At 30.4% G+C, this 26,482-nt stretch overlaps 1 protein-coding gene across 1 annotated transcript in view; it reads right to left on the bottom strand.

Moving 5' to 3' along the window:
• Window positions 1–6,216: 6,216 nt before the first annotated feature.
• The window catches only part of LOC106464713 (partitioning defective 3 homolog B-like), a 55,603-nt gene continuing 35,337 nt past the window's right edge, over window positions 6,217–26,482 (bottom strand). Inside the window, exons 14-20 of the mRNA XM_013925239.2 lie at window positions 25,897–26,177; window positions 21,620–21,874; window positions 18,422–18,596; window positions 16,900–17,016; window positions 12,586–12,772; window positions 8,015–8,079; window positions 6,217–7,571 (exon numbers count right to left, since the gene is read on the bottom strand). Of these exons, the coding sequence (XP_013780693.2) occupies window positions 7,271–7,571; window positions 8,015–8,079; window positions 12,586–12,772; window positions 16,900–17,016; window positions 18,422–18,596; window positions 21,620–21,874; window positions 25,897–26,177 (1,381 nt within the window). The 3' untranslated portion in view covers window positions 6,217–7,270. The remainder of the gene's footprint in view (window positions 7,572–8,014; window positions 8,080–12,585; window positions 12,773–16,899; window positions 17,017–18,421; window positions 18,597–21,619; window positions 21,875–25,896; window positions 26,178–26,482) is intronic.

The following is a 26,482-nucleotide window of genomic DNA, read 5'->3' on the forward strand; positions in this document are numbered from 1 at the left end:
ATAAAAACAAAACAGAATGAATATAACATAACTTGTAAATGTTACAGTATCATTCTTCTTAGTTTGTTATATGAACTGTTAAGTAATTTCACGGAGCCCTTTTTCATGTTAAAAAGAGTCGCTAAAAGAAAACAAATGCATGAATACACAAGTCACTCATTTGTAAATTTGTGTAACTTTCTACTAGTTAGAAGGCACCAACAAAACCTAATTTTTTTACCCTGACAGAATGAAAAATACATTGATTTTTGCAAAAAAGACCCCAGAAGAATAAAGTTCATCATAATAACTTGAATTGAAGGGGGAGGGAGGACTTTGGCAACACAGAACTTATAACATAGGCTTTTTCTGTACATGTGTAGTTGTTTCGATAGAGTGTTTTAAATCTGGTGTATGGTACATTTTGTGGTGTTATCTTCTTATGGTAATGTTATTTAATTGAAAGGAAATGAGAATGTTGTTATGACACTTGGAGCTTTAATTTTCGAAGTTATATTCATTTATCCCACTTGAACTCTTCTTCGCGTGTAGTGTATTTCAAAATGCACAATACATATACATATGTATAGATTGTAAACTTTGCAAATGAACTACAGAACGGAGTAGACTGTTAGTAGACTAGAATTAACTTTTGAAGTAAGTTACGTCAGTGTCTTCTTCGTGTCAAAAACATATGAGAGAATGCAATATGGCTGTGCAGGCAGCTTACAGTGTATTTTTCTTCAAGTCAGAATAAACAACTTATGAAAGGAATACAGTGAACAAAAGTCAGTATTTAAATTTTATAATACAGTTTTCTATATATATATTGATAAAAAGTTTAGATGCAAAGAGACATATCTGTTTATGATTTATTTGTTCAGATAGTTAGAGGCTTGTTTGGAAGTTGAAATACTATGCTTGATGAATTTGTTTTCTGGTAGAAAAAAAACTTGTGAACCAAAGACTGCTGGATATTGGTGATCTATTTAAATAAAAATGTCTTTTCTTAGAACTGTGACACATTTGTATTTAGGAGTTTCCATATTCAGGTTAAATAGCATCTTTATAAACCTGTGTGTTGTATATCTCAAGATCGTTTATACAAATAACAATTGAGGAATGTAAAATGCTCTTTGTGTTAATGATTACTTTTTAAAAGTGAAAAATCTCATTGGGGATTTTAAAGTATGCTAGGTCAAAAGTAATTTGTTCAGAAAAAAAGAAGGATGATCCTGTGGAAATGTTTTATGTCATGGGTTTATAAATTTTCTTTCGTAAGAAGTGGAAGCTTGTGTATGTTACAGATGTTTTAGAAATAGGTTATCTGTAGGGCTCCTATGTTTAGGGATTGAACTTTGATTTATCATTGTATCAATATTAATGCAAGGAGAATATAACTGGATTTCTTTTTATGAATATTTTTCCAACATTTGGTGCTTTTTCAGTGCTAACATGGTTATTCCAAACATTCCACAAAAAGCAAGAAAACATTCATAGTTCAGATTAGTTTTTTTATTCCTGATATATCATTGTTTGGTGGGGAAAAAACATTCTGTCGAGGCCGCAGCATGTTCATTTTTCTGATCTAGTAATAGATTGTTATAAGGTTTTTTTTACTCAAAATATACCAGAAGTAATGGTTCAATTAATAAAAATATGAAAGCAGGGTTTGTACAGGCTTTTTACATCCTAGAAAGTCATGGAAGATGAGCTCCAAATATTTAATTACTGGAAATTATGAAAAAATATCTGTTTTTAAGTCACAGTTGTAGAAAATCCCGATACTTAAGTTCAATAAAAATCTCATATAATATAATTGGCTTAATTTTGAAAAATAAAAGAAATTTGGTTATCAGAATAGTGTTTGTTTATATTCTGCATTGGCCATTTTGAATCTTGTGTCTTGCGATACCCAAGACTGTTTCAATTTCTGATGGCAGGTACACTAGGTAGACAGATATGTACGAATTTAGTACTGTGTGGCAGGATTTGAGAGTCCTGGAAAATGTTGAGTTTTATTTTTTAAAGTCTGTATGAACTCTGCAGAAGCATTCCATTGTAAGTTGTGCTTTTGTAACTAAAGTGACATGAATTATTTTTAATTAAAGTGGAAAAGTGCCTGTTTAACAATGTTAACTAGAAGTTTCCATCTTTATTTTTACATACTGTTTTTATAAAAGTCAAGAGACAGCCTATAAACAAAGTCTGTTTTCAAGTAAATAGCTATTAACTTAATAAAATGATGCTGTATGTCATTGAAAATAAGAGTGTAAAGAATATTGTCAGACCAACCCTTTCCACATCATAAACTGAATGTTTTGGATATGAAAAGAAAAAAAGAGAAACAAATTCTACTTCGCTTTCCTTAACAATACAAGCTTTTACAAAAAAAATAGCCTGCAGTGAAAAGATTACATTCACGTATGTGAGAAATACATGTTTATAAGCTTATTTCCAAAACACTATCAATGGGTCATTTATAATTCCAACTTGCAGTAAATTAATTTCTTATTCAGGCTTTGAAACTAATTATATATTACTGGCCACTTTTCAAAACGTTTTTACACTATAAAGTTCTGCTACTAAATTTTTATCCAGTGTACCTCTGATAGAAGGTTAATGAAAAAGTTGTAATAATGACAATATCAATGTACACCTCATGTGGGAGGCTACTCATAAAACATGTACAACTGCAGTATTTTTTAATAAAAGGAAATGGATACTTATCAAACACTTATAAATAAGAACAAACAAACTGTGTGACTGGTGGAAATAAGGTGAAGCATGGTCTGAATCAAAATCTGAAAGTAAAATTATGAAAATATTTATAGCTTTTTATGGTTTTCAGAAATTGGAAAACAAATCTCCTGTTTTATGTTGTGAGACACTTTTCATCTTTTTCAATTGGAAAAGTCTTACATCAAACAGAAAATCTAATTGAGAACTGTAGGTGTAAAAATAACGTACTTTTAGTTCATGTGGATTTTTTGTTCATTTACAGCTTTTTATATGGTGCCACAAATGCAAAAGAACCTTGATTTGTTGTAAGTAATAAGAAGACTAAAAACTGTTGTGTCTGGTTTTCAAGGTCTCTTAATAAACTAAGTGGAATTGTTCAAAGGTTTTGAAGAACTTTCAGACTTTACATGTATGAATCTACTTGAGCTTCATTCACAATCTCATACATCAGTATACTTCTGGTCTCTTTCAACTCATCAGATAAACTTGTAGGTATATGTGGATATCACGAATTTGTGGACGTCCAGGAGTACTTTTCTACAGTCTGATCTGACCAGAAATATTGTAGGGAAATTGTAGTGACACTTTGTTCTTTTGACTTGTTCCATAATTAAATTGTTGCTGTTAACACGCAAGTTTGACAGAGAAGATAACAAGGATCAGAAGTTGGTCATTAGCCACACTTCCAATGAAAGTGAAGCTATGTTTATGTAAATGTGTGCAAGCGTGTTAAGAAACCTTTGGTCGCTCATCTTTTACAGTGACTTTTTTCAAGTGACCAAGTTAAGACTAATAAAAAAATTTTAAAGCAAAAATTTTGCAGTTTCATTTGATTTATTATTATTTAAAAATTCTTTCTGAACTTGATGATTTAATTATTTCTGTTTTACATTTACCTGCATTTTAACAGATATTTTCTTGGCATTGTATCATCAGAAGTTAAAAAATTTAAACTGATCTATCAGCTTTGTGACCGAGTTGGATATCAGCACTGTTGTATGCTCCAACTTTTTTTTGTTCTATAAATGACAATTATTCTCTTAAACATACATGTTTTGTAATAATCTGAAATCCATTTATGTACACAGTTCTATTTTAATACATAAGAATATCCACTGTAAAGTTCCAAGGCATAAGATGTTTTAACGAGAACTTGTTAATATAACCTGTGTGTCCACAAATATTCATATATATGTACCTTCAGGTGTTTAATTTGAAGGTTAGGTTTTATATATAAGTAGTGTCCATAACCTTGTACAACATCATATACACATTTTATATACATTTTGTAATTTTTAAATTTGCTATAGTACTATCATCATTAAACTTATCTTGTTCCTGAGTGATAACAAAATAAGACCTTTAAACACTGGTAACTTACGTACCTAGCTCCCACCTCCTTAACTTTTCTCATTTTTGATACCAGTTTATTAAATTGCATGTGTTTGGTCATATTTCTCATCCGAATTCTAGTTTTAGCATTAACAACAGACTTGTATTTTTTAGACGAGAGTGAGTTGAGAGGAAATTATTTTGAATGCAGAAACTAGAAATAACTTGCGTTAACATAGATGTTGTACTGTTATTGGAATAGAAAAATAGGTAAATGTTTAGGTTGAAAGTGTCAAGCTGTTGCCCAGAGTGAGGTATTCTACTAGAAGTTGCAGCACAACATTGGTACTATCAAGTAATAGCTGAAGTCTAAATTATACTGTTTAGGTGTAGAATAAACTTAGAAATGGCTTTCGAGAATATTTGTTTTAAAACTAGCATAAACTCGCTGTTTAATTGTGTAGGTATGCAGTTTACTTTCCCTCTCTTCATTCAAGAGTTACTAATTAAAATAACTTTTCTTTGTTTTTGTTTGTTTACATATTCTCTAAACTGTTCTTAGAAGTACCTCAGGGTCGAAATATGTTAAGTTCTCATGGCGAAATGTTGTGAAGATAGATCATATATATATATATATATATATTATAACTACTTTTTATTAATATAAAATTACATCCCTGCATAAGTTAATGTTGAAGTTTAATTTTATATTGAATGTTACATTTGTGTTTTTCATGAATTTATTTACATTTTATAGAAATTTCAGTAATTGTCAAACTAGAGTTTGATTTTAATTAACATTACTTGCTTGCATTATTTTGTTTAGCATAACTCAAAGTTCTGTTAAGTTTTTCATAACAAGTTTAAACTCACATTTTGGTTTAATGAAATCCTGTACTCTTGTACTCACATTAAGTTAATTGTTATTTGGATATGTATCTTATTTTGTCCTCGGATTAAGGAAAACTTCAGTTGGTATAAATCTTTAGTTTTCGAGCCAATATTAGAAGATGTTTTTGTATAGTAACCTAACTGTATGTAAAATTATTTTGTTTCTAACTAAAACTCTAGGAAATTGGTAATGAAGTGTTTTTAATTTTGTTTAAACCTATTTGTTGGTTATAGCTTAACACTTCATGAAATTAGTCTTAGTGCTGGCCATGTGAAAATTCTCTATTAAGATTACAGTGTACAGGTTGGTTATGGTCTTGCACCTGGTTCAGAAGAGTGTAACTCAGACATGACAGTGGAGATTTAGATGAAGTTCATAAAGTATGATTATCATGAGGTATGAGACACAATGAAAACAATTCTACAAGGTGCTGCTGGGCATGCTTTCAACCGTATGTAAAAACAGAACCTGTAAATGCTCTTTGCATTTATGCATCTAGTTAAGTGAGAAACAAAAGAAAGTAACATTAGTGATTCTCAACTATCAACTAAAAGTAATACTGTGGAATCATTATAGCACTATCTGGCAGCAACTCTTTTTGTGTGTCAAGCATGTCATACCCTGTGAATTTCAATACTGTCACATCTGCAAGATTTTTATAACCACTGTAGAGTTACTTCTATTTTGTACAATAATTCTTTCGTTTAATTATAACAACACAAGTTGTTTAGTATCTTAACTTTCTATTGATTTCTGTCTTAACTAAATAAACTGCAGGTGGGAGGAATCATTATCAGGAAGTTAACTGAATAAACAGAACACAGTAACAGCCAAACTGGTGAATCATGCCATTCCCTTATGTCGCATATCAATATCTTTCAACTAATTTTCACTAAACTGATATGTTTACATATTATAACAGCTCTTGTAGGTAATGTACATAATCTTCTATGGCCACAATTTACATAACTAAACTTAATATAAATTACTCTATTGCAAAGATTGTTTGTTATAATCTGTTTTTATCTTATCATTTCTCATTACAGATATACTCTATGCACACATCAGAAATCGTTACGTGACATATGTCTTTTGAAATCAGAAAGTATACATTGCAATACCCTGAACAATGAATACAGTTATAAAGATTTATTTTTTTAGGGGAAACTAAAGATGTTGATTCTCAGATTATTAAAGTTTTTTACATATATATATATATATATATATAAATATTTTTTTTATTTAATAAAATACAAAAACATTTTTTTATGGTGGCTCAGAATACAAAAAAAAATGGGTAGGCTTTAAAATGATAAAAATTCTTTTAACTATCAATTACTATGACAGTTGATACACAAAGAGGCTAAAACTTTCAATAATTACCAACCATAGCTTGAAATGTATCTGTATTTAGGTACCAAAATAAACTTACTAATACAAAAAAAACATGTAAAATTTAATTATCTAAAAAATATGAAATTAAACAGTATGAAATACTACATTTAACTACTGTAATAATTAACATTTTTATAAAACTGCATATTTTGTACATTCTATGTACAAAGCAGTTAATAAGTTTCTTAGTTAATCAGGTTTACAGTTAATATTTACCTTAAGCACTTGCATCAAGAGAGGAACAACAAATGGAGAGATCCTTTGGTCACAAACCATAATTACAATTCAAGATTCTATACAGTTATGAACACAGAATTGAGGTCACTGACATTAGTTACTGTACATGTGAAATAAAAGTTGCTTAATAGCACACTGATTCTATTCTCCAGTTTAAATAGCAAGAATTCACAATACATTTTGATCAACTAAAATTGTACAATAATGTGTGCAACTTCAAATTGGATCATACTGCATAAGTTCAAACAAAAAAACTAGGTTTATTTGTTTTTGATATGTGACTGGATAAATAGTTTTCTTCTCGTTGAGAATGTAAGTAATGCTTGTGATAATCTTCATTGCCACACGAAGCTGGTAAAATATGGTAGCTGAGGTCCAATAATTGTTTTTTATTTTGATAATGGTCACTTTTTTTCCTTAAAGAGGATAATAGTTTTGGTTATTTTTTCTAAACTATAGCTGACTAACAGTTGGAATCCTTGTACATAACTTACAGACATTACCTCTCCTATGCCGGATATAAATTTCTAAACATTTTAACGTATTAGCAAAATCTGTATATGTGTTAAACCTTGGATCAAGGACCTTGATCACAGAGCCACTCGATAATTGGCTTGAAACAAAAAATGGGACAAATATTAGGCCCATGTGATTGGCTTGAAGGAATGCACTTGGTGTTTTCTGTAGTGTTGGTTAGTTGGAATGGATATAGGAGGTTCTATTTTTTTGGTGAACAAATTGATTGGAATGATGAGGTAAAGAGTTAGTATTAGACTCTGTATGATGCTGAAAATCAACTTGCTGAAGAAACTGCATGCTTTCATATTCAAAGAAGTTTGACGCTGGTCTGTTTCTTCGCCCCACAGGAGAGAACTTGATCGTCTGTGGATGTGGAGGTTGATGTCTGAATAAGTGCACATTCTGCTGAATTTCCTTGTAGTTCATGTAATGGCTGTACTTGTTTGAGGTAGCCAAACTTTCCCTGCCTTCTAGCCTAGAAAAATTCAACACAACATAACTAACCTGCTAAAACCCCAATCCTCCCTTTATGGAAAATAATACCATTTAACAAATCATATACCACTACAAACCATTCCAGACCCTATTGCAACAAGGTAGTTCATGTGAGAGATTGTACAATATTTTTATATTAACTTTTGGTTAATGGTAATGAATTCATTGGGTAAAATATATACAGTTACTCAATAAATAATACAAAAATGGCATTTATGAAAAGTATCGAGATACACACTTAACTTTTCTGTTTGATTATGACTAACAAAAGGCTACATATGAGTTAATAAAATAATCCATACAATTATAACTGAGCATTCCTTGGATTTTAATCCACCTCCTAAGATCATTTTCTTCTCTAGCCATATTTACCCTGGTTTCATTACTAGAGTCTAATTGCACAATAAGGTGTCTAGCTCATACCTTTCCATCTCCCTATAGATGCCCAAATCATTGATTCTACTGTGGGCAGTCTCAGTTTTCTGTCTCTATAAAAGACATTGATATATAATTGTATTAAAAACAGATATAAATTAAAAACATAGCTGTTCATTGGCTCAGTTTTGAAAGTGGTTCAGGACCAATTTATAATCATCAATGACCAGTCATGATCCAGTAAATGGCTTTAATGCAAAAAAATATCTGACTTACTAAATGAATAAATTATTATCTATTTTCAAAAGTCTGTTCATGACTCTTTCATACATACTTATGGTCCTATGAGTTAAGAAAAGCTACATTAAAGGAAGCTAATACAATTACACTGTAAAAGTTTGGTTATTTCAATAGGTTACTTTTTGTGTCAATTCACATTTTTTATACTTATTTTTCATTGAACTTTATGTGTCATTTATCACAAGTTTTTTTTTATATTAATTTCAACTTACTAGCAATAAGCTAAAGCAACTTAATTTGATAAAGTGAATCAGAATTAATAGTATCTTGTTTCAGTAGGATTTCAGAAATGAAATAAAACCTAATAACTAAATAGTGCAAGTCTAAACATTGGGTGAAAGGAGTATGTGTATAGATTCAAATGTTCTACCATGGATGTGGTCACCAAGCCCCAGGTGATCCAATTAATAAATGCAGATAAGTAACAAAGTGATATAAATATAATGTTGGTTTCCTATCCACTCAATCTATATCAGTATGAATTCTTCAACTTAGTGAAAAGTCATCATTGTCAGGAGAAACTGGGGTATGTGACCATAATTTTGATATTTTGACGAATCTTTTTATTTACCCCCACTCAACAACAATTTTCTAACTAAGAAGAAAAGCAGTAAATTTGTTATACATATAACAAAGTGGCTGAGTTTTTATTAAGTTCAAAGAAGTAAGTGTAAGTTAAAGACCAAAACAGTAGTACCTAACTATGGATAGCATTTTGCTCTTGTAGTACCTTGCTGTGGATAGCATTAGTGTTGCACCTGTAGCACTTGCAACTATGAGTAAATCTACTTTGACAAATGCTATCCTCGTATTGTGTGGTAGATTAAAAGATGTATTAAGCTAATTATTAGATGTAAGCAAAATAAATTCTAAGATATAACTCTGATCAGTAAGAATCACCAACAAAACAATTGAAGTAATATTTTAACTGACTAGAATGGGAAAAATAGTATATTACTAGCAATTTATGCAACATCGAGACTTAAGGGGGAGTTATTTGTCAAATACAAACGCAAGAAATAATCATGTTGATCAGTATTCAAAATCAGCAAAGATGAGAATCTGTTCGAGCATTGGGTTACAGGTTAAATAAGCTTTATGATCATCCCAAGAAAAAAACTGTTAGAATTAAAGGACTGATATCAGGCTTAATATGATGAATCCAATACAGCTATTGTCATATTACTACATTTTATTGAGATAGCTACTCATGATTAGGTGTGAGAGAGGTAAATTTATGAACCAAAATGCTAGAAAGTAAATTTCGTAAAACTTAACAGTTCTAATATCATGGATATTAAGCCTATTAAATGTTCATCACCACCAGAAAACAACTGAAGAAATACTGTAACTGACTAAAATAGGCTAATAACACGTTACTACCAGTTTATTCAACATGGAGGTTCAATCATATAAACTAGAATGATTTAACATAAAAACAACAGCTTTAAATGAGGATTACCCAGTCACTTTATTAATAACTGTAGAGGTGACAGACCTAAAGTCAAAAGGAAGAGGTTGGCTGTTATCATAGATTACTGAGAGTATAGGAGTGTTAACATTAGTAAAATTGTACAAACTGATGAGTTGGCAATTGCATATCAGATATTATAACTTTGAAATTTAATTTTGTTATTTTTTTTATGCAGAACTAAAAACTAGGTGGTTTAATATTGCAGGATGCACCTCACTGTAAATATTTATAATAATTTTGCTTTGAATGGGTAAGTTTTCTAAATCTTTCTTGCCAAAAATGCTTAAAATGTTTTATATAATGTTATACTTACACATTGTTTAATGCAAGTACAAAGTTCCTCAGCTGTCTCAAATGCTAGTACGTTTTCTCAATAATTTGAAATGTTTTCAGAATATTTCTTGTTATGTACAGTGTGTAAAACTTCCTTATCTGTTGTAGTTGTTCGGCATGAAATAAAGTTTATTAAATGACTAATTTTTAAAGCAAAACTTAACTGGGATAGAATACTATGACAGAAGTCTGATATGCAATACTGTACCTTAACCAAGACTTGATTGCCTAAAGAATAGAGTTTAGAGATTAAATAGTTTGACTTAGCTGAAAACAGACCAGCATTAGATAAAGAATTACAAAGGACCTAAGACAAATACCCAACCACTATTGTGAAAGATCAAAAGCTAAAGATGATATAACCAAAGACTTTAGTAATTATGTAGGATTTCAAAACTGATAAAACTTTGTTCGATATTTTTACAGTACACATACATTTTTTAAATATAGATGTAATATATATTTAAATAACTACATAGGTGTACTAACTGTAGCCTGCACAAAATGTGTCAAAAAGTTTTAGTAAAATATAAGGGCCTGAAGTACACTAAAATTAAGTTGTGCTACAAAAGTATTTGTACCCAATGACTATGGCAACCAAACTCATGAAAGTCAGAGTGCAAAGTGATGTTTATGTGAAGAATCAAATTACTTTTGTCTCTATCTTACAGTTTGCATTTGCGTGGGTGTCAAAATGAATGTCACATCCTGTTACAGAGTGTCATTCAGCATGGTATTATGTAGTTGATGTAAAGAGTTATCAACTATTCATTTTACTCTAAAGTACTGTATGGTAGAGGAAAGTAAATGGCAAATACAGCAAACAGGAATACTAAAAAAAACTGTAGGTGTGCATTTTGGATGTTCTAAATGTTACCCATGCACATAAGGTTAATTCAAGGACCTTATCAACACTTGTATTTTAAGCATGCAACATAGTGTCAGACATCCTTTGCTGTTTGTGGTGATCCTATTCAATATTGGAATGAAATGTACAGATGTAAAACCACATTTACCAAATGAACATTTATAAGGATAAGCTTAATGACTAATCATTTACATATTAGATAACATGATTAATTACTAGATACTTGATTTGCTGTGTAGTTTATATGCTAGAACATTGTTAATGATATTTACTAATGTTTTCCAAAATGCCTTTTGACTATACCTAAAATAAAATATCTAAAAACTATTATAATATCAAACTAGAAGACATTTTTTTTTTCACAAGCAACAAGATAATGTCCAACGTTAATTAAAAGGTATTTTGCCACACAGCTTAGCATTATCATAAGTATCAAATACTTCAACAGGGTAAGAGTTGTGATAAAAAAAACTGTCAGCTAAATTACTAACATAAAAACTACACCAAGTATCCAATACAATAGTAGTATATAAAATGTGTGTGTGTACTTCTTTAGTCTCTTACATCTCCAAAAGTCAAATGGACTGGTCATATGTTCTTAAGTATTAAGCACTTTTTTGCCACTTTAAACATTAATGGCTCCAGACTTGCAACAATTTTTCTATTAGCTTAATAGATATGACTCAGTTGGCCTGTGCAGTTTCTTTATTGAGAGCTAAAATAAGTTGCCCGTGCTTTTAAGGAAAAAATGATGTTACATTTAGTAAAACAACTGTTCCACCATTTTCTTTATTTTTAAGTTATATTTGAAATTTTGAAGTGGAACTCTTATCTCAGTATTTTACTTTCTTTACCATCCACTAACATGTAAATATAAAATACACTTATAATTAAATGTGCCAATTTCTTGAATTCTTTAGCTATTAGTTTTGAAAGAGTAAGCAAGTGATGAGTACTATGTTCATACGTAATTAGATTTTAACATAAAGATTCTCAGTAATTTCAGTTAAAGTACAGACAGCTAACTCATGCTAACTCCACAAAATGCTTTTAATAAGCCTTCCAATGTAATTCAAATAAGTTCCATATTTAAATCAAATTCACCTATCTATTTTCAAGTTTAGATATTAAATAAGCATTAGTTTGTTTGTATTTTAAATTAGAACATAAAAAAGGAACTAGATTAACATAGTGTTACAACAGCGGAAGTCACGTGACACTAGTAACACATCATGAGCTTCTAGAAAATTCATGTCCCTTCGTGAAGCCTCGAGTGTTTACTGGATGTGCGGTATTCTTGTATATAAGACCGCCAAGAAGCGATGGCAACAATGGAATTGTTTGCTGACAGAGATAGAGACGGACAATTGAGTCAAGCGCGTGAATCGTTTGTTGTGAATTATAGTGTTTAAGTTATAGCGTGATTGTGGAAATTAAGTGTATTGCAAAGTTGTATTAAGAAAGAATAAGCTAGTTTTATTCAAAAAAGGACTTGTATCGCTAAAGTTTCTTCGGAAAGAAATTTTTCGGAAAATTAACAAACGAACACAGAGGCGTAACAATAGTAATATTTTCAAGGTATTTGTTTGCCTTATTGAAAATCTAAGTTCACTAGTGTAACAATATTTATTAACCAAAACTCACTGGTTTTAGATCAACCACTTCTTCGTGCCCAGGATAATAGCCTTTTTGCTCTTGATGTTGTTGGTGGCAAGTTCTGAGTTTATGCACTTTCTTTTGCCTATTCTGAAGAGAAATGTTATTTGCTAGGTTGAAGGGTCCTTTACTGCATGTCACTTGTTGTTCTTGTCTTTGTTTCTCTTTATGTATCCTATTCAAAAATTTCTACCACTTTTAGTAAATGCTAATAACAGTAACTTCTAAAATAAAATAAAACACTAAATTACAGTCCACTAAAAGTTTATTATTACCCTATACAGATATTTTTACACCATGACACAAAGACTAGACACATAAGCATAACAAAACAATATTAATTTCAAAATCAACACAATAATAGAATATTTTATAAAACCCTTCAACATGAACGAAATATATAGTAATAATAATGATAATAAGCCTTATAACAACAGTTGAATACATACATGGAAAAAAAAAATTGCAAACACAATAGAATTTGCTTTAACATAGATAACTGGTAATCACATTACAAAAGTAAACCCTTATCAGAAATGTGTACAAATAACATTTTACGTCAGAAATACTAAATATCCTAAATAAAGATGAAGCCTAATGCGCATTCATACAAAATACGTGAACTCAATTCAAAATCAAGCATAGCCCTTTAACAACATCTACAAAAATAAATCCCTTCAATACACAGTACAGGATGATTCAACATACAAGTACATGATGAAAATACCCTTTAACATAGTTCACCCATCTCTGTAGTGCATTTTAGTATTAAACCCTTTAAAAAATAATTCCCATCTCACAAGAATAAAATCATTTTCACAATGACCCATGGATACTCAAATTCATTGATATAAAATCAAAGCGCTTTAGCAAAGATTGACACCAATAACCAAATTTTGTAAAAATGACATGCAACACATAGACACAACTACTTATCTGATCTCTTCTGTTCAGATGTGCTGCAGTCAGTGCAAGGGTTGGCTGTGCAGTGGGCATGCTCAGCTTCAGTGGGATATTAAGGAAAGGTAATGCTTCCCTGTAAATCCTGGTATTTGGAGGTCTGATGGCATGTTTTTTTTTTTGTTGTGGGAAGAGCCACTGGTTCCCTAACTCCAAGATAAATCCATAAGCAGTAACAGATGGATCCTACACTTCAGAATTCCACTAGCGGAAGATCCTCTTTCATATGTTTAATGTCTGCTGCACTCAGGCTGAGAAATTCCCCCAGAGGTTTTAGTACTTCAGGTTACTTCTGATGTCACTGAAGAAAATACAATTTTCCATAGTGAACTGATCTCTGGTCACTCTAGTTGATTAGATAAGATGGCTAGAGGGGTCAAAAATTGGATTTTATATGGCATAAAAGTCTAGATGAAAATGCTTGGTCAACTTGATTTCTGACTAGTCAGAAGATCAGCTAGAGACATAGACTTGAAAGTTGTAATGTGTCAAACCTACTGCCCTAGTCACATTCCATTTCTACAAGCATATATATATATATATATATACATACATACAAAGGTATATCAGTCTCCCAAGGAGTTTGAATATTCCAATCCAGCAAGCTTCATAAGAGACATACACTTCACCAATACACAGCCATACTCCTCACTGGGTTGTTGCCTAGTGGTGACCACAGATAACACTCAAGTTGCACAAGTCTTCCACCATTAATTAGTTGTTGTGGAAACAGAGCTCAATATAGATTTAGAATTGCTGGTAAAGTTTCCTAGAGAGATTGAAATCAGACTAGTATTGTATAAGTGCTGGCATCTAGTTTCTGATCACGAGAACCCATCAGCACAAAATACCTTACTCCTATATGTTTATGTTCTGACAAAAGCACAACACAGCTTGAAGCAACACAACCCAGGTGTTACTTTCTGCTTAAGACTATATGATCACAGTCCACAATAATGTATGTTCTAACTATAACTGTACTGAGAAAGAAGTATTTTATAAAGTTGCATGCTTATGGAATATTTCACTATCTATGATGAACATATGACATGGAAACCAACCAAAATATTGGGTATATCCAAATTTCTTTTGATATGACAAAAACTATTGTCAGGAGATTTAATTTTTTGCAGATAATTTCACCTGCTTATATTAATATTTTACTTTGATCAAACCAAAAATATTCTTCACTAACATTATGGAGTACATAGGGTAACAGTTTAAGCTTCTGTTTTTTCTCCCCAGTAAAAATCCACAAATTTATGAATACAGATGGTTGAATACATAATATTAAAATGATTTTCAATGTACAAATCAATAATCACAGCTGACATATAGTTGCAGTGGAATGGCATATATCAGAATTATATTTTGACATTGCTTGGCATTTCATAGATAGTGTGATGCCACCAAAAACTGATCATTTTTGGAAAAGATATGTAACTGCCATTATAGCACAAAATATTCATAAACTCAGAGCATAAAGATGTGTTTAGATCAGTGGTTTAAAATTTCCAAGATGTAAATATCCCTTGTGCTGAATGGCATTGGAAACAATGGAACATAGATCGACTTGGGGTACTAGCACCATCCAGAAATAGACCTGAATCAAGTTGAATCTGCAGCAATATAAATAAAGTAGGTGAGAATCAACAAGCATGAAGGTCAGTTGCAAAAGCTATCCATTTATCTCATGCAACTGTATGAAACATAAGAAAGATCTTAATCTAGAAATGAGGCAACAGGTTACGAGTTCACTCAGATGAGGCTTTCAGTCATACTTCCCATTTAACCATTGCATATCAAAAGCAGTTGGAAAATGAAATAGGTATTCATGCTAGTCCATAGAAGACATATAGGCTAAGTTACTGGATGCAGCTCCTTTGAATTTCTGTGCAATCAAACTTGAAATGGTTGTTGGGAACAATTATCCTTGTACACTAAATGGATTATGGAAAGCAAGCAGGTGGTAGTGGTGTGATTTAGACATAACAATCTTATGATAGAGCCTACTGCATAATTTGCCTTTACTGATGTGAAATAATAATTCCATTGATAACAACCTACTACCAAAACAGGTAACCATTATGGCTGTTCTGATGTTCTGAGATGTGTCTATGGCAAGGGAACCTTCAGTGAAACATGAGCTTTCTGTGATACAGGCAACTTAGAAGGACACCTATGTGATATTGTACCACCTAACTAGGTAGTTTTCCACAGACTTATTGATAAGGATTTCCTTTAAATCTGTAGACACCATGATGGAAAATGTCTTCCCATGTATATAGCTATGCAAATTGTTTAAAAGGTGACTGCATTCTCTGATGGATCCATTTCAAGACTTGAACTCGGTTCCAATGAATAGATCAGTTCTTAACCAGGTCAAAAATTTGGTGCAGCTCAGTTAGTTACCAAGTTATTCCTCATCAATGTGCTTAACCAAATTAAACACTGGTCTGCCAAGACAAGCATTAGGTATTGTGCTGCCTATAACTGAGTCCAGCCATTCCAAGCAGTAACCAGCTCCAAACACTTAAGGAAGAAATCTAGGTCTTCCCGAGTTGTTCTCTTGAACATGAGGAATCTGCTTCTTTAACTTTGGAAACAAAACATCTCGAGCAGCGCATAAGTCAACATGCATCAGGATTATGTGTTGTTGTTGTTACTGCTCAGAGATGTATATATTTGAACAAATGCTCAGTCATTGATTCTTATACTTGACACTAGGGATGCACGGGTACACAGCCGGGCAGGGTATTAAGCTACGTGGTAATACTTGGCTCAAGCTGAGTGTCACAGTTAGGCATCTAAGCCCTAATCTTTGTAACACCTAACGTGGTACTGAAAGTTACAGTCAATAATTAGTTTAATTATAAAAACATGTTCTGAGCAAAAAAAACTGACTGCCCCCTGAAAGTTGGGAATTGAAAGAACAACAGAGGTTAATAACAGGCATGGCTTGAGAAGGGGATTTCTGGGTAAGGTGGGGTTTGAGAAGTTGGGGCTAGGCATTGAAAGTTGAAAGTAAAACTTGAATGTTCTGTTGGTGATTATTCGGCTAAATGTAATAAACATCAATTTTGTTTTTGTTTCTAATTTTTGTGTATGTTTTTTTTTCTTTGGGTGAGGCAAGGGGAGAATTTGGGTAAGGGGAGTAACTGGGTACCCATTATTTGGCCAAATTTTACTACTCGTGCATCCCTATTTTACACTAATTTTTTCAGCACTTCTTCCTTATTTTCAGCACTCACAAAACTGTTTAATCCTCCTGACAACAAAACATACTTGGATTCCACAATAAACAATGTTTTATCAAATTTGGTACAACTATTTTTTTTTTACCTTTCTTGTTTTTCACAAGAAACTCGACATGCTTGTGATTCTTCTTCTTCATCTACATTTCTTTCATTGAAAGATTTACTTCTTTGTTCTTGTGCCAATTTTTTGTTTTTTCCAAACCTATGAGAGTAAAAACTTTAAAGGTTTCAAAATATAGATAAGGAAACACTAAAAGAAATTGGGATTACTTACAAACACACATAGAGAAAAATACATGTACCAAAAATATATTTTATTCACTAGCTTTCCAAACAATTTAAAGCTCTGCAAACATAATCGTGTACCCCCCAGTGGCACAGCGGTATGTCTGCGGACTTACAACCCTAGAAACTGGGTTTCGATACCCTTGGTGGGCAGAGTACAGATAGCCCATTGTGTAGCTTTGTGATTAATTACAAACATAATTGTGTCTAACAGAAAAAACATTTAAGGAGCTTCTAACTAGACTGTAGATTAATGTGCACATTCTATATGTATTTAGAAATAGACATCAGTAGTAACATATTATAAACTTAAAAAAGCTTAAAAGAACAATATTAAAAATGATACATTTATTTTATATAAATTTAACAGGATGTTTTCAACTGTGCAAGTAAATTATCTTTATATACTCACTTGAAATGTAAGAAAAAAAAAAATATATATATATATACATAGCAGAACATTTGTATATAAATCATTCTATTTTTCTTATGTAGTTTATACACTGTTTGGGTATACTTCATAAATTATATTCCTGAATTAACTAACCCATCAAGTTCTTGTTTCCACTGTTGAAACAAGTATTTGATTGACTAGATAATTATGCAGTAATATTATATTTCAATATGCTGCAAAGAGTGAAAAATGAAAGCTATGGTAGCAGATCCTCCAGTGTAAATAAGACACAGATTCATTTTAATGTACATTGATGCAGTGCTCAGACAGAAAAGGCTTTAAAGATGTGCGGATGATAATACTCAGTAAATTGAAATTAACTATATATATTTCCCAATCACCAAACTGGGAAGTTACTAATATTTAAATTAGAAGATAGATGACATGAGAATGTTCTTGTTGGATCTACAATAAAATCTCAGTGGAATCCAAATAATCTTTCAGCTCACATTATGCTCATGTGCACAACTATGGGGCAAGTTTCTACTGTGCATTAAATTACTGTCTCTAAATGGGTCAGTTGTAAGATTACAGACTTAAAATGCTAAAATATGGGTTGCATTTACTACAGTGGACTCGGGAGATAACCGGATGTAGCTTTGTGCTAAAACAAACACAAAGGTACCATTTACTAGAACAAATATATTAGATCACTTTGTATGTGCAATACTTTTAGGCCTTAGTATGCAAATTCTCAAATTACCACGAGGATAATTTAAAAAATTTTCTTGTAAAAAATCATCTCAATTGTATCTAAAGGGAAAAGTTTATATACACTTTTTAAAAGTTAAAAAACAAAGAATTCTTTTTAAAGATGAAGAAAAACATTTAATTATACTGTAAAATTATAATTAGTGTTTCAACTTACTTAAAAACTAAGCCCAATCCCTTTAAGAAACTTTTTTTCTTTGTTGCTTTGCTCAATTTTTGTTGTCCACCTACAAGGTCACTAGTAGCAGGGATGGGGTGAAAATTTCCAGTAGGTGCTGGTCGTGTATGAACCTTTGAACCTATAGAGCTGCAAGTGTCAGTTTCTTCAGCCACTGCATAATTTATAGTTCATTAGTGTTAAAGGTTGATTATCACTCATCAAGTAATAATAATATATTTCAAAAACGCTTCTGTTAAGATCAGACCTAATAAGACAGATTTATGGGAGTTTGTATATGTTTTTCTAATGAAGAACTAAACACTTTTTCAAATATGTGTAGGTAAAATCTTGATTACAAATTATTCTTACTATTAAAAAGAGATTTGTATAAAAGTAATACTTAACTGAAAATAAAATTACAAAAGATATTAATATGTGTATAAATGTATGTTTGGCTTTTTAAATTTGCATAATAAAGTATTGTTAATTTTTCATTATTTAAAGAAAAAATTAGTTTAAAAAAACATACAAACAAGCTTTTCTTCCTTAATTCTCAAAACTGTTTAATCTAAATTTTGTGTTGGTTCAAATCAATTGCAAAATAAGTTATAGGTTATAGATTTTATTTTCAGATTTTTTTATTTTAATTAAATTGAAAATCATTGTTTATTTTAAAATGGGTGATAAAGAATAATCTTTTGGATAATATTGAGTTTAACTGGAAGAAAACTGTTAAAAGAGAAGATCTATGATTACAGCTATAAATTAACAATTTTTTTACATTTGGATTAGTAAATTTGGTGTTTGATATATATGACATGGTAAACCTGGTTTACCGATTTACATTCAAATAAACATAAATAAGTTTAAAATTGAAACAAAAAATTCAGAAATAAATTAAGAAGTTTAATTATAAAGATAAGTTAAAGTTTAAAAGAACAAATTAAATAGTCCTTTTTTTGTAGCAGTTTAGTGTTCAGATAGAAAACTTTAAATTCTATGTGTTCTCTTTTTGTGTGTACATGTACTATTTTTGGTAGCAAGGTGCAGAATCTAGTTTGCTGACATTGGCTGAAATGCATCACTGTTGCTGTTATGTATGATGTTAAGCAATTATTTCAAATAAATATTAGTTTTTATCTGTTTCTTAGTGTAAAAGCCAATCACAAGATGGATACAAGATCAGCTGAATTTAAACTTGTATTCTATGAAAATGTTCCCTGCATATTCACAACAGGGATTTTAAGGTATTTTTACTATAGGAAAATGACAGAGCTTTGGGCCAAGACAAAGAAACCTTTTAGAGTATAATTAATAACACAAAAAAAGTTCTAAAATGAAACATAGAGTATGAAAAACGAGTACATAAAGTAAACTTGAAGGTTCCCAACTGCTTTTGAGATGATAAATCTTCAAATGTGCCATAAATTAAGTAGCTTAAAAAACCAACACTATTTTCTAAACATTTTTTGAGATTATATTGAGTTTGAGAGGTTAAAGGAATGCCATGCAAAATGGAAAGAATAAGAACACAAGAATTATTTGAACAAATCCAATCCTGAAGATTCCCTGTTAGATTCATTAGTCAGGAGTGACAGTGTAGGGTGAGATGTACATAATACAATATTCTGGTTAGAGTGATCTAGTTTTTAGCTATTAATTTATTAGTTCATGAATAGAACATGACTATGACAGTGTGGCTGAATATAGGGAATTAAGTCATATCTGAAAATACCTCAAAGTATTGAGGAACTAAGTTTTATTACTTTATTGGAGTATATTTTCCTTTGTTCTAAATTACTACCAAAATGTTCTTATGTGTTGCATTACTTTCTTTACTTTGTATGTACATCCTATGCTTTCAATAAAATTATCAGTTGTGACCTAGATATATGATGGAGGAAAGGGCTGTTGGCCACAACCAGATCTTTCAAAGTTGGTCCTCATAGGAATACTGAAGAGATGGTGACCCGATTCTTTAATGACAATTGAACAGCTTTTCAGACTACAATTTTACATTTTGTGGTAGTATTTTGACAAACATATTGCAATGAGTTTTTGCATCTTTCAGTTGTAGTTCTTTCAGGGCATCTTTCAGTTGTAGTTCTTTCAGGTTGCCTACTGTAAGCCTCGAAGTTTCACTTTTGTCTTTATTAATTATTTTTATTTCAATGTTTTTAATTATCTATGGTCTTTTTTTTTTATCAGCTGGCAGAGTATAACAAGACTAGTTATTTAAGTTGGAGTGAAACATAATTTCAAAACAATACACAATATAATGTCATTTCTTCTTTTAAATTTAGTCATAAAATATAGTGAGAAATAAATGGGTTAAAATTTTGGAGTAGCAGTCAACTTAAATAAGATTTGAGTGAAACTTTCTGATAGCATCAGAATTTGTATAAAATAGAAATTTTAATTTTTTAACCATAGATGATTCTGATTACTGTAGTGGTTAAAAATGTTACATAAATTATCAAAAAGCCTGATTTAATTTGAAAAGTACTCTGATCAGGAGCAAAAGTCCTTTCAGACTGTCTTGGTACTTTTTGATTTTTTATGTTGCTACTTTACCTGTAAATGGCAACAAATTTAGTATCTGACTTACTTGTTAAACATTATTATAAAGTAATATTTAAAAAAAAAAGTGAAATTTGAAATGCACAAAATGGAAGAAATACTTCTAAACAAAATGTGAGTTAGATAAAGCAAGCTGAATGATGTTTTTGTCTTCCTAAATATATCTGTATTGACATGTTATAAGTGTTAAGCTGTTACACGAGTAATGTGTAAGATGTAGCAATTCTAGATTCTTGGCCATTTATTTGCAATAGTTTGTTTCACTACTTTCTGATTATATTACATTACTAAGTTCTTGGTAATTTCATTAATAATATCAAAGAGTTTCAGTATATATACTAAACTATAGTTTGTTTGTTTTTTACGATGCCAGGATGAAAACTTGATTCCTTCACACCCTTGTGGTGTTTTCATGCAGATAAACAAATGTGGTAAAAACATAATTAAAAAAAGCTTTCATTTTTGAATAAGTTCTTCAACAACTAGCACATCCATAAAACTAACACATCCATAATGCTTTATCAGTTGGGACAATTACAAATCCTTCAAAGAAATTATTTCAAAAAATTATTCAAATATGTAATTATATAAAGAAAGCTTATGTTCAAACCTTACAGTTTTCCCTAGTTTTGGTGATAAGTTCTTCACATGAGTGGTCACTTGCAGTCCTTAAGCTTTCATTGCAGCCATGTGCTCGTGCTACTTTGCCTGTGAGAAAGCGAGAGATCAGTGTTTGTTTCTTATCTTCTTTATGCAGCTCATGGACTAAAGTTTGGAGACTTTCCAAGCTACTGGACTTCCTTAATCCAATGAAAAAACCATGCTTCATCTGTGGCTCACTGCTGTTAATACAATCTCTACAAGAGGGTACTAAAAGACAAGGATAGTCTGATAATTGACATATCACTTTTAATAGACATGTTTTGATTTTGACAGTTAATAGTAGTTCCATTAAAGTATACAAAGTAAAAAATGCAAGAAAAATATGAAATGAAAAAAGTCTGATATGAAAACAAAAAACAAGTTTATAATGTAAAATATCATTAGTTAGTAAACTCAGAAATATAAACAAAGCATATGACACTGATGACTCAGTAGCTTTAATGATAAGGTAAAACTTACCTGTCTTTACATTCAGCATTACTGGATGTCTTAAATTTTTAAACCTGTTTTAATATGTATGTGCTAAAAGGGGAGTGGTTGACCTGAACAAGACAAATAGTTATATTCTCATGGTATGATAGAAAAAAAATGTAAATGTTTATTTCTATTAGTTACAAGTATTTCAAGCTGAAAAGTAAAAGGTCATATTAAAAATAAAAATGGCAGAAAAATATATTTTCTGATGAAAAATTCTCTATTATAATATCAATACTAAATAAAGAACATTGAAATTAAAAACGATTATTAATGGCTTAAAACCTTATTAAACATCCAAGTCATAAACTGAGGACTAAAAACAAAATATCTTGTTAAATAAAATGATCGGCATTTTTTATTTCACAAAAAAAACAAGTATTTTGTATTTAGCAATTCTAGAATGAAATAACAGTGAAAATTATCCAAGGCAGTAGTATAAACTATTAGTTTTTATCATAATATAAGAATTTCAATATGCATCTTATTTTTTTCATCATATTTACCAATGTACAAGTTTACAATATGTTTTTGTAAGCTTGATGAATTATTTAGAATACTGCTTATATTTACATAGTAACTTAATAAACATAGCTTTTGTACCTACCTGCTAATCTAGTGAATTATTTCAAGTGCTGCTTATTATGATGTATCAACTTAATAATTTCTTAAGACAGTATACACACACACACACACTTAACACCCTATGAAATCCCTTCAGTTACTGTTACCTAGTTTCTACTTTGAGTGTTAGAATTGTACAAGGCCATCTTAATACATTTTTATATCAAACACAAAAAACTAACATTATTAACAGTATTGATTTGACATCATAATATACAATGAAGTTTAACACTTCATTAAGATATAACAAACATTAAAAAAAATCATATAACAAAAACAGAGATAGATCCAAGATATGAGGTAGGGAGCATACCAAAATATAACATCAAATACAAATAATGAAAATTTATATAAATTTTGTTTAGAGATCAAGCCCCCTTAAGCATCCTCATTTTCTCTTCCTAGATCTTCATCCAAAATCTGATTTTTAACAGAAATGCAAACATCACGAACTTTACTGTATAAGAAACTAAGTTTATGCTGGATATACAAAACTGTTTTGTATAAGTGTTATTATTTAGTTTTATTTTGTGACTTAATATTTAATGATTATTAAGTTTTCATGAAAATTGTGTTAAAAATAATTACTTTAAAAGGCGATAGTTATGACAAATTTTATTACATAACTTGGTAAGAGTCGTACGTTGTGTGTGTGAACTCCAATTGTTGTAATTTGATGTCACATTACTCAAACTTTCTGTATTTTTCTTAATGCCTTAAGTGAGCACTGTTACATCATAGCATCTCATAGTTTGTAGAAAGTTCTAGGCTTCAGTTGGGCAATATATATATATAGGTGACCAAGTGAGCACAAGTGAAGTTATATCAGAAAAAGTTAAGTTAGTGAAAGTGAAGTTACACTGCATGATTGTTAGTTTAGCTGTAATGGGCAATATTTTAAAGTGAGTTTCACAGTTTAAAAAAAAGATAAGGAGAATAATTTGTCTTTTTAAAAGATGATCAAAAGTAACTGAACCTGCCTGTATGGATTTTGACAAAAAAGAGACAATTATTTAAAGTTCCGGATACATTGAAAAAAATTGCACATATTATGATGTAAACATAACACTGTGGTTAAACTAAATATTTTTAGTAATTTTTATTAAACCTGTAAATTTATGTTTGCATTTAAGCACACATAACACATATTCTTTTAGTCTGTTGACTTATAATGTAAAAGCTCATTCGCTACATACATGTTTTGCCCTTCCCCTTGAAAATATTTCTGTGGGTGCCCATGTGCAAATGTAATGTAAAATGTGCCATTTGGCTACAACTGCTTTGTATTAGAACATATCTGTCAGATTTTTATATATGTATAGGCCAGATTTTTTATAGTAGGTGTCTGTGACTTGTTGATGATAAATTTCAACAATAAACAAACAGCACACATTCCACTTGTTTTAAAATAATATATTAAAACAAGTCAAATGTATATACAAATGTTTGTTACACTGTTGGTTATCAAGATTATATCCAGAGCTTTAAATAATTGTCTCTTTTTCATCAAAGTCCACAGAGGCTGGTTCAGTTACTTTAGAACACAATTTGGTTATTAATTTACTTGTCCTTGTTCCAAACAAGGTTATATTGGATATACCATGAGATAATTGACACACGTGAAAGAACATGCAAATTTAAAGACATTAAATATATCAAGCATATTAAAGCATGCCTTAGATATGTGCAACATACTTGTCCATTCATATTATTTTATGATCTTAATTAAGACCAATGATGAGCAGAACATCTATATAAAAGAAGATATGCTCATTCATATGTAGAAGTATCACAACTTAGCTAAATGCTTCTTCTAAGTTTGAGTTCAACTAGTTTGTTTTTTGTTTTTACTCATTTTCTTGTTTATTTTGGATTCATTGTCTTTATTTTTATTTTGGTTGAAAGTTTTTATTTAGTTTTGAATTTGTTCTACATTTAATTCACCTATGAATTAATAAAATAAATTTAAATAAATCAAGTTAATTACATAAATAAATTGAAATAAATAGATGAAGTTATTGTACATTGTATTCGAATTATACTTGTATAAATCTTTTGTGAAGTGTATTTACAGCACAATGTAAAAAAAGAAGTTTGAATACAAGAATGTAGTTTGGTTTTTGTTCACTCTTTTTAACTGTAATGTGCCAAAAGTCATGTGTTTACACACACACAAAAAAAAGAACCTCTATAAGCATTTTATTAAAGTAAGTTTATGTAAAATCAAAGCACAAGTAACAATCAAACCCAAGAGGGTAATATTATGTACAATACAGAACTGACACTGGTGCTTACCCAAAAAAAAAAAACACAAAAAAAACATTTCATCAGTATGGATAGACGTTTTTCTATGGAAATGAATATAGACACCACTGCCTCAATATGGGCTAATTTTCATTAAAATGCCAGAGTTTATTTTTAGTCCCAGTCCATCATCGATGATACCTTCTAAATTTTCACATTTTCTGGTTTATCTGGGTTGTTAATTTTGCTAATCAGGGGTGTATTTTTCATTCATTTTACTTATTTTTAGAAGTGTTTTGTTTACTGAATTAATCTTTGTTTCTGGTATTTTTTTATTTTTGTTTTTAACTTTAATTTTATAGCACAGTTATATCTAAATTTAACTTGCTGGCTTTTCCTTGCTGTGCTTAAGTTTATTTGGTTTTAATATACATGACTGTGGTTATGCTTTATTATTAAATATTTTGATTATTTTATTTCTACAGAGCAGGTTATGAAAGGTGACAGTAGGTATTAAAAAACAGATGTGATATCTAACACAAAACAAATGCTACTAAGTACACATACAAATATTATAATGGACAAATGACAAGCTACTAGAGGTGTGAATAGGTACTGAATACAACTGAAAAACAAAAATTCTACAGCAATTGAATACAGAAACAGAACACATAGTGAAACAGATTCTAGTTGGACAAGTTATGAAATCTTTGAAAAATGTTTCAAATAAAAACTGATTTTTTTACCTGTTGTAAGAATGATTAAAAATAAAAATGTTTACTGATATTAGTATATGGAATGATTCAAAACAATACTTTCTTAGATTCAGTAATAGCAAAAATTTAAATAAACACGACACAAGGTAAAAAAAATTTCACCAAACCTACCATTCTCTTGTTTTTTATTAACACAAATTTCATGAAGCAGAAGACTTTGTTCTTTAAGACTTGGTTGCTGATATTGTTCCTGCTCCTGTTTGTACTGTGAAATTTGTTTTTCTCCAGCCTGCAGCTGTTTCAGTCTCTCTCGCTCTTCACGGGCCTTTTTATTACGCTGAAATGTATCAGTATTGTGAGCATCTAGCTGAGCATGTCGTTTTTCTGATATACTTTGACGGCCAAATCCATCTCGGGACAATGTGAATTGACTTTCATCATCCATCAAAGCCCTAGAGAGAACAGAAAAAAAAAGATAAATGTCAAAGCAATGAATTTCTAGATAACTTCTTAGTAAAACAAAATCCTGTTTTTTGCATTCATTTACATATTTGATCATTACTACTCATTATAAATGATATGATGAAATGTTGTGTGTGTACTTCAATTGTTGTAATTTGACATCATATTACTCAAATCTTCTGTATTTTTCTCATTGCCTTAAGTGAACACTGTTACATCATAGCGTCTCATAGTTTGTAGAAAGTTCTAGACCTCAGTTGGGCAATGTATATATATATATATATATATATATATA

Source organism: Limulus polyphemus, unplaced genomic scaffold (genome assembly GCF_000517525.1).
Source record: "Limulus polyphemus unplaced genomic scaffold, Limulus_polyphemus-2.1.2 Scaffold0, whole genome shotgun sequence".
Classification (NCBI taxonomy): Eukaryota; Metazoa; Arthropoda; class Merostomata; order Xiphosura; family Limulidae; genus Limulus; species Limulus polyphemus.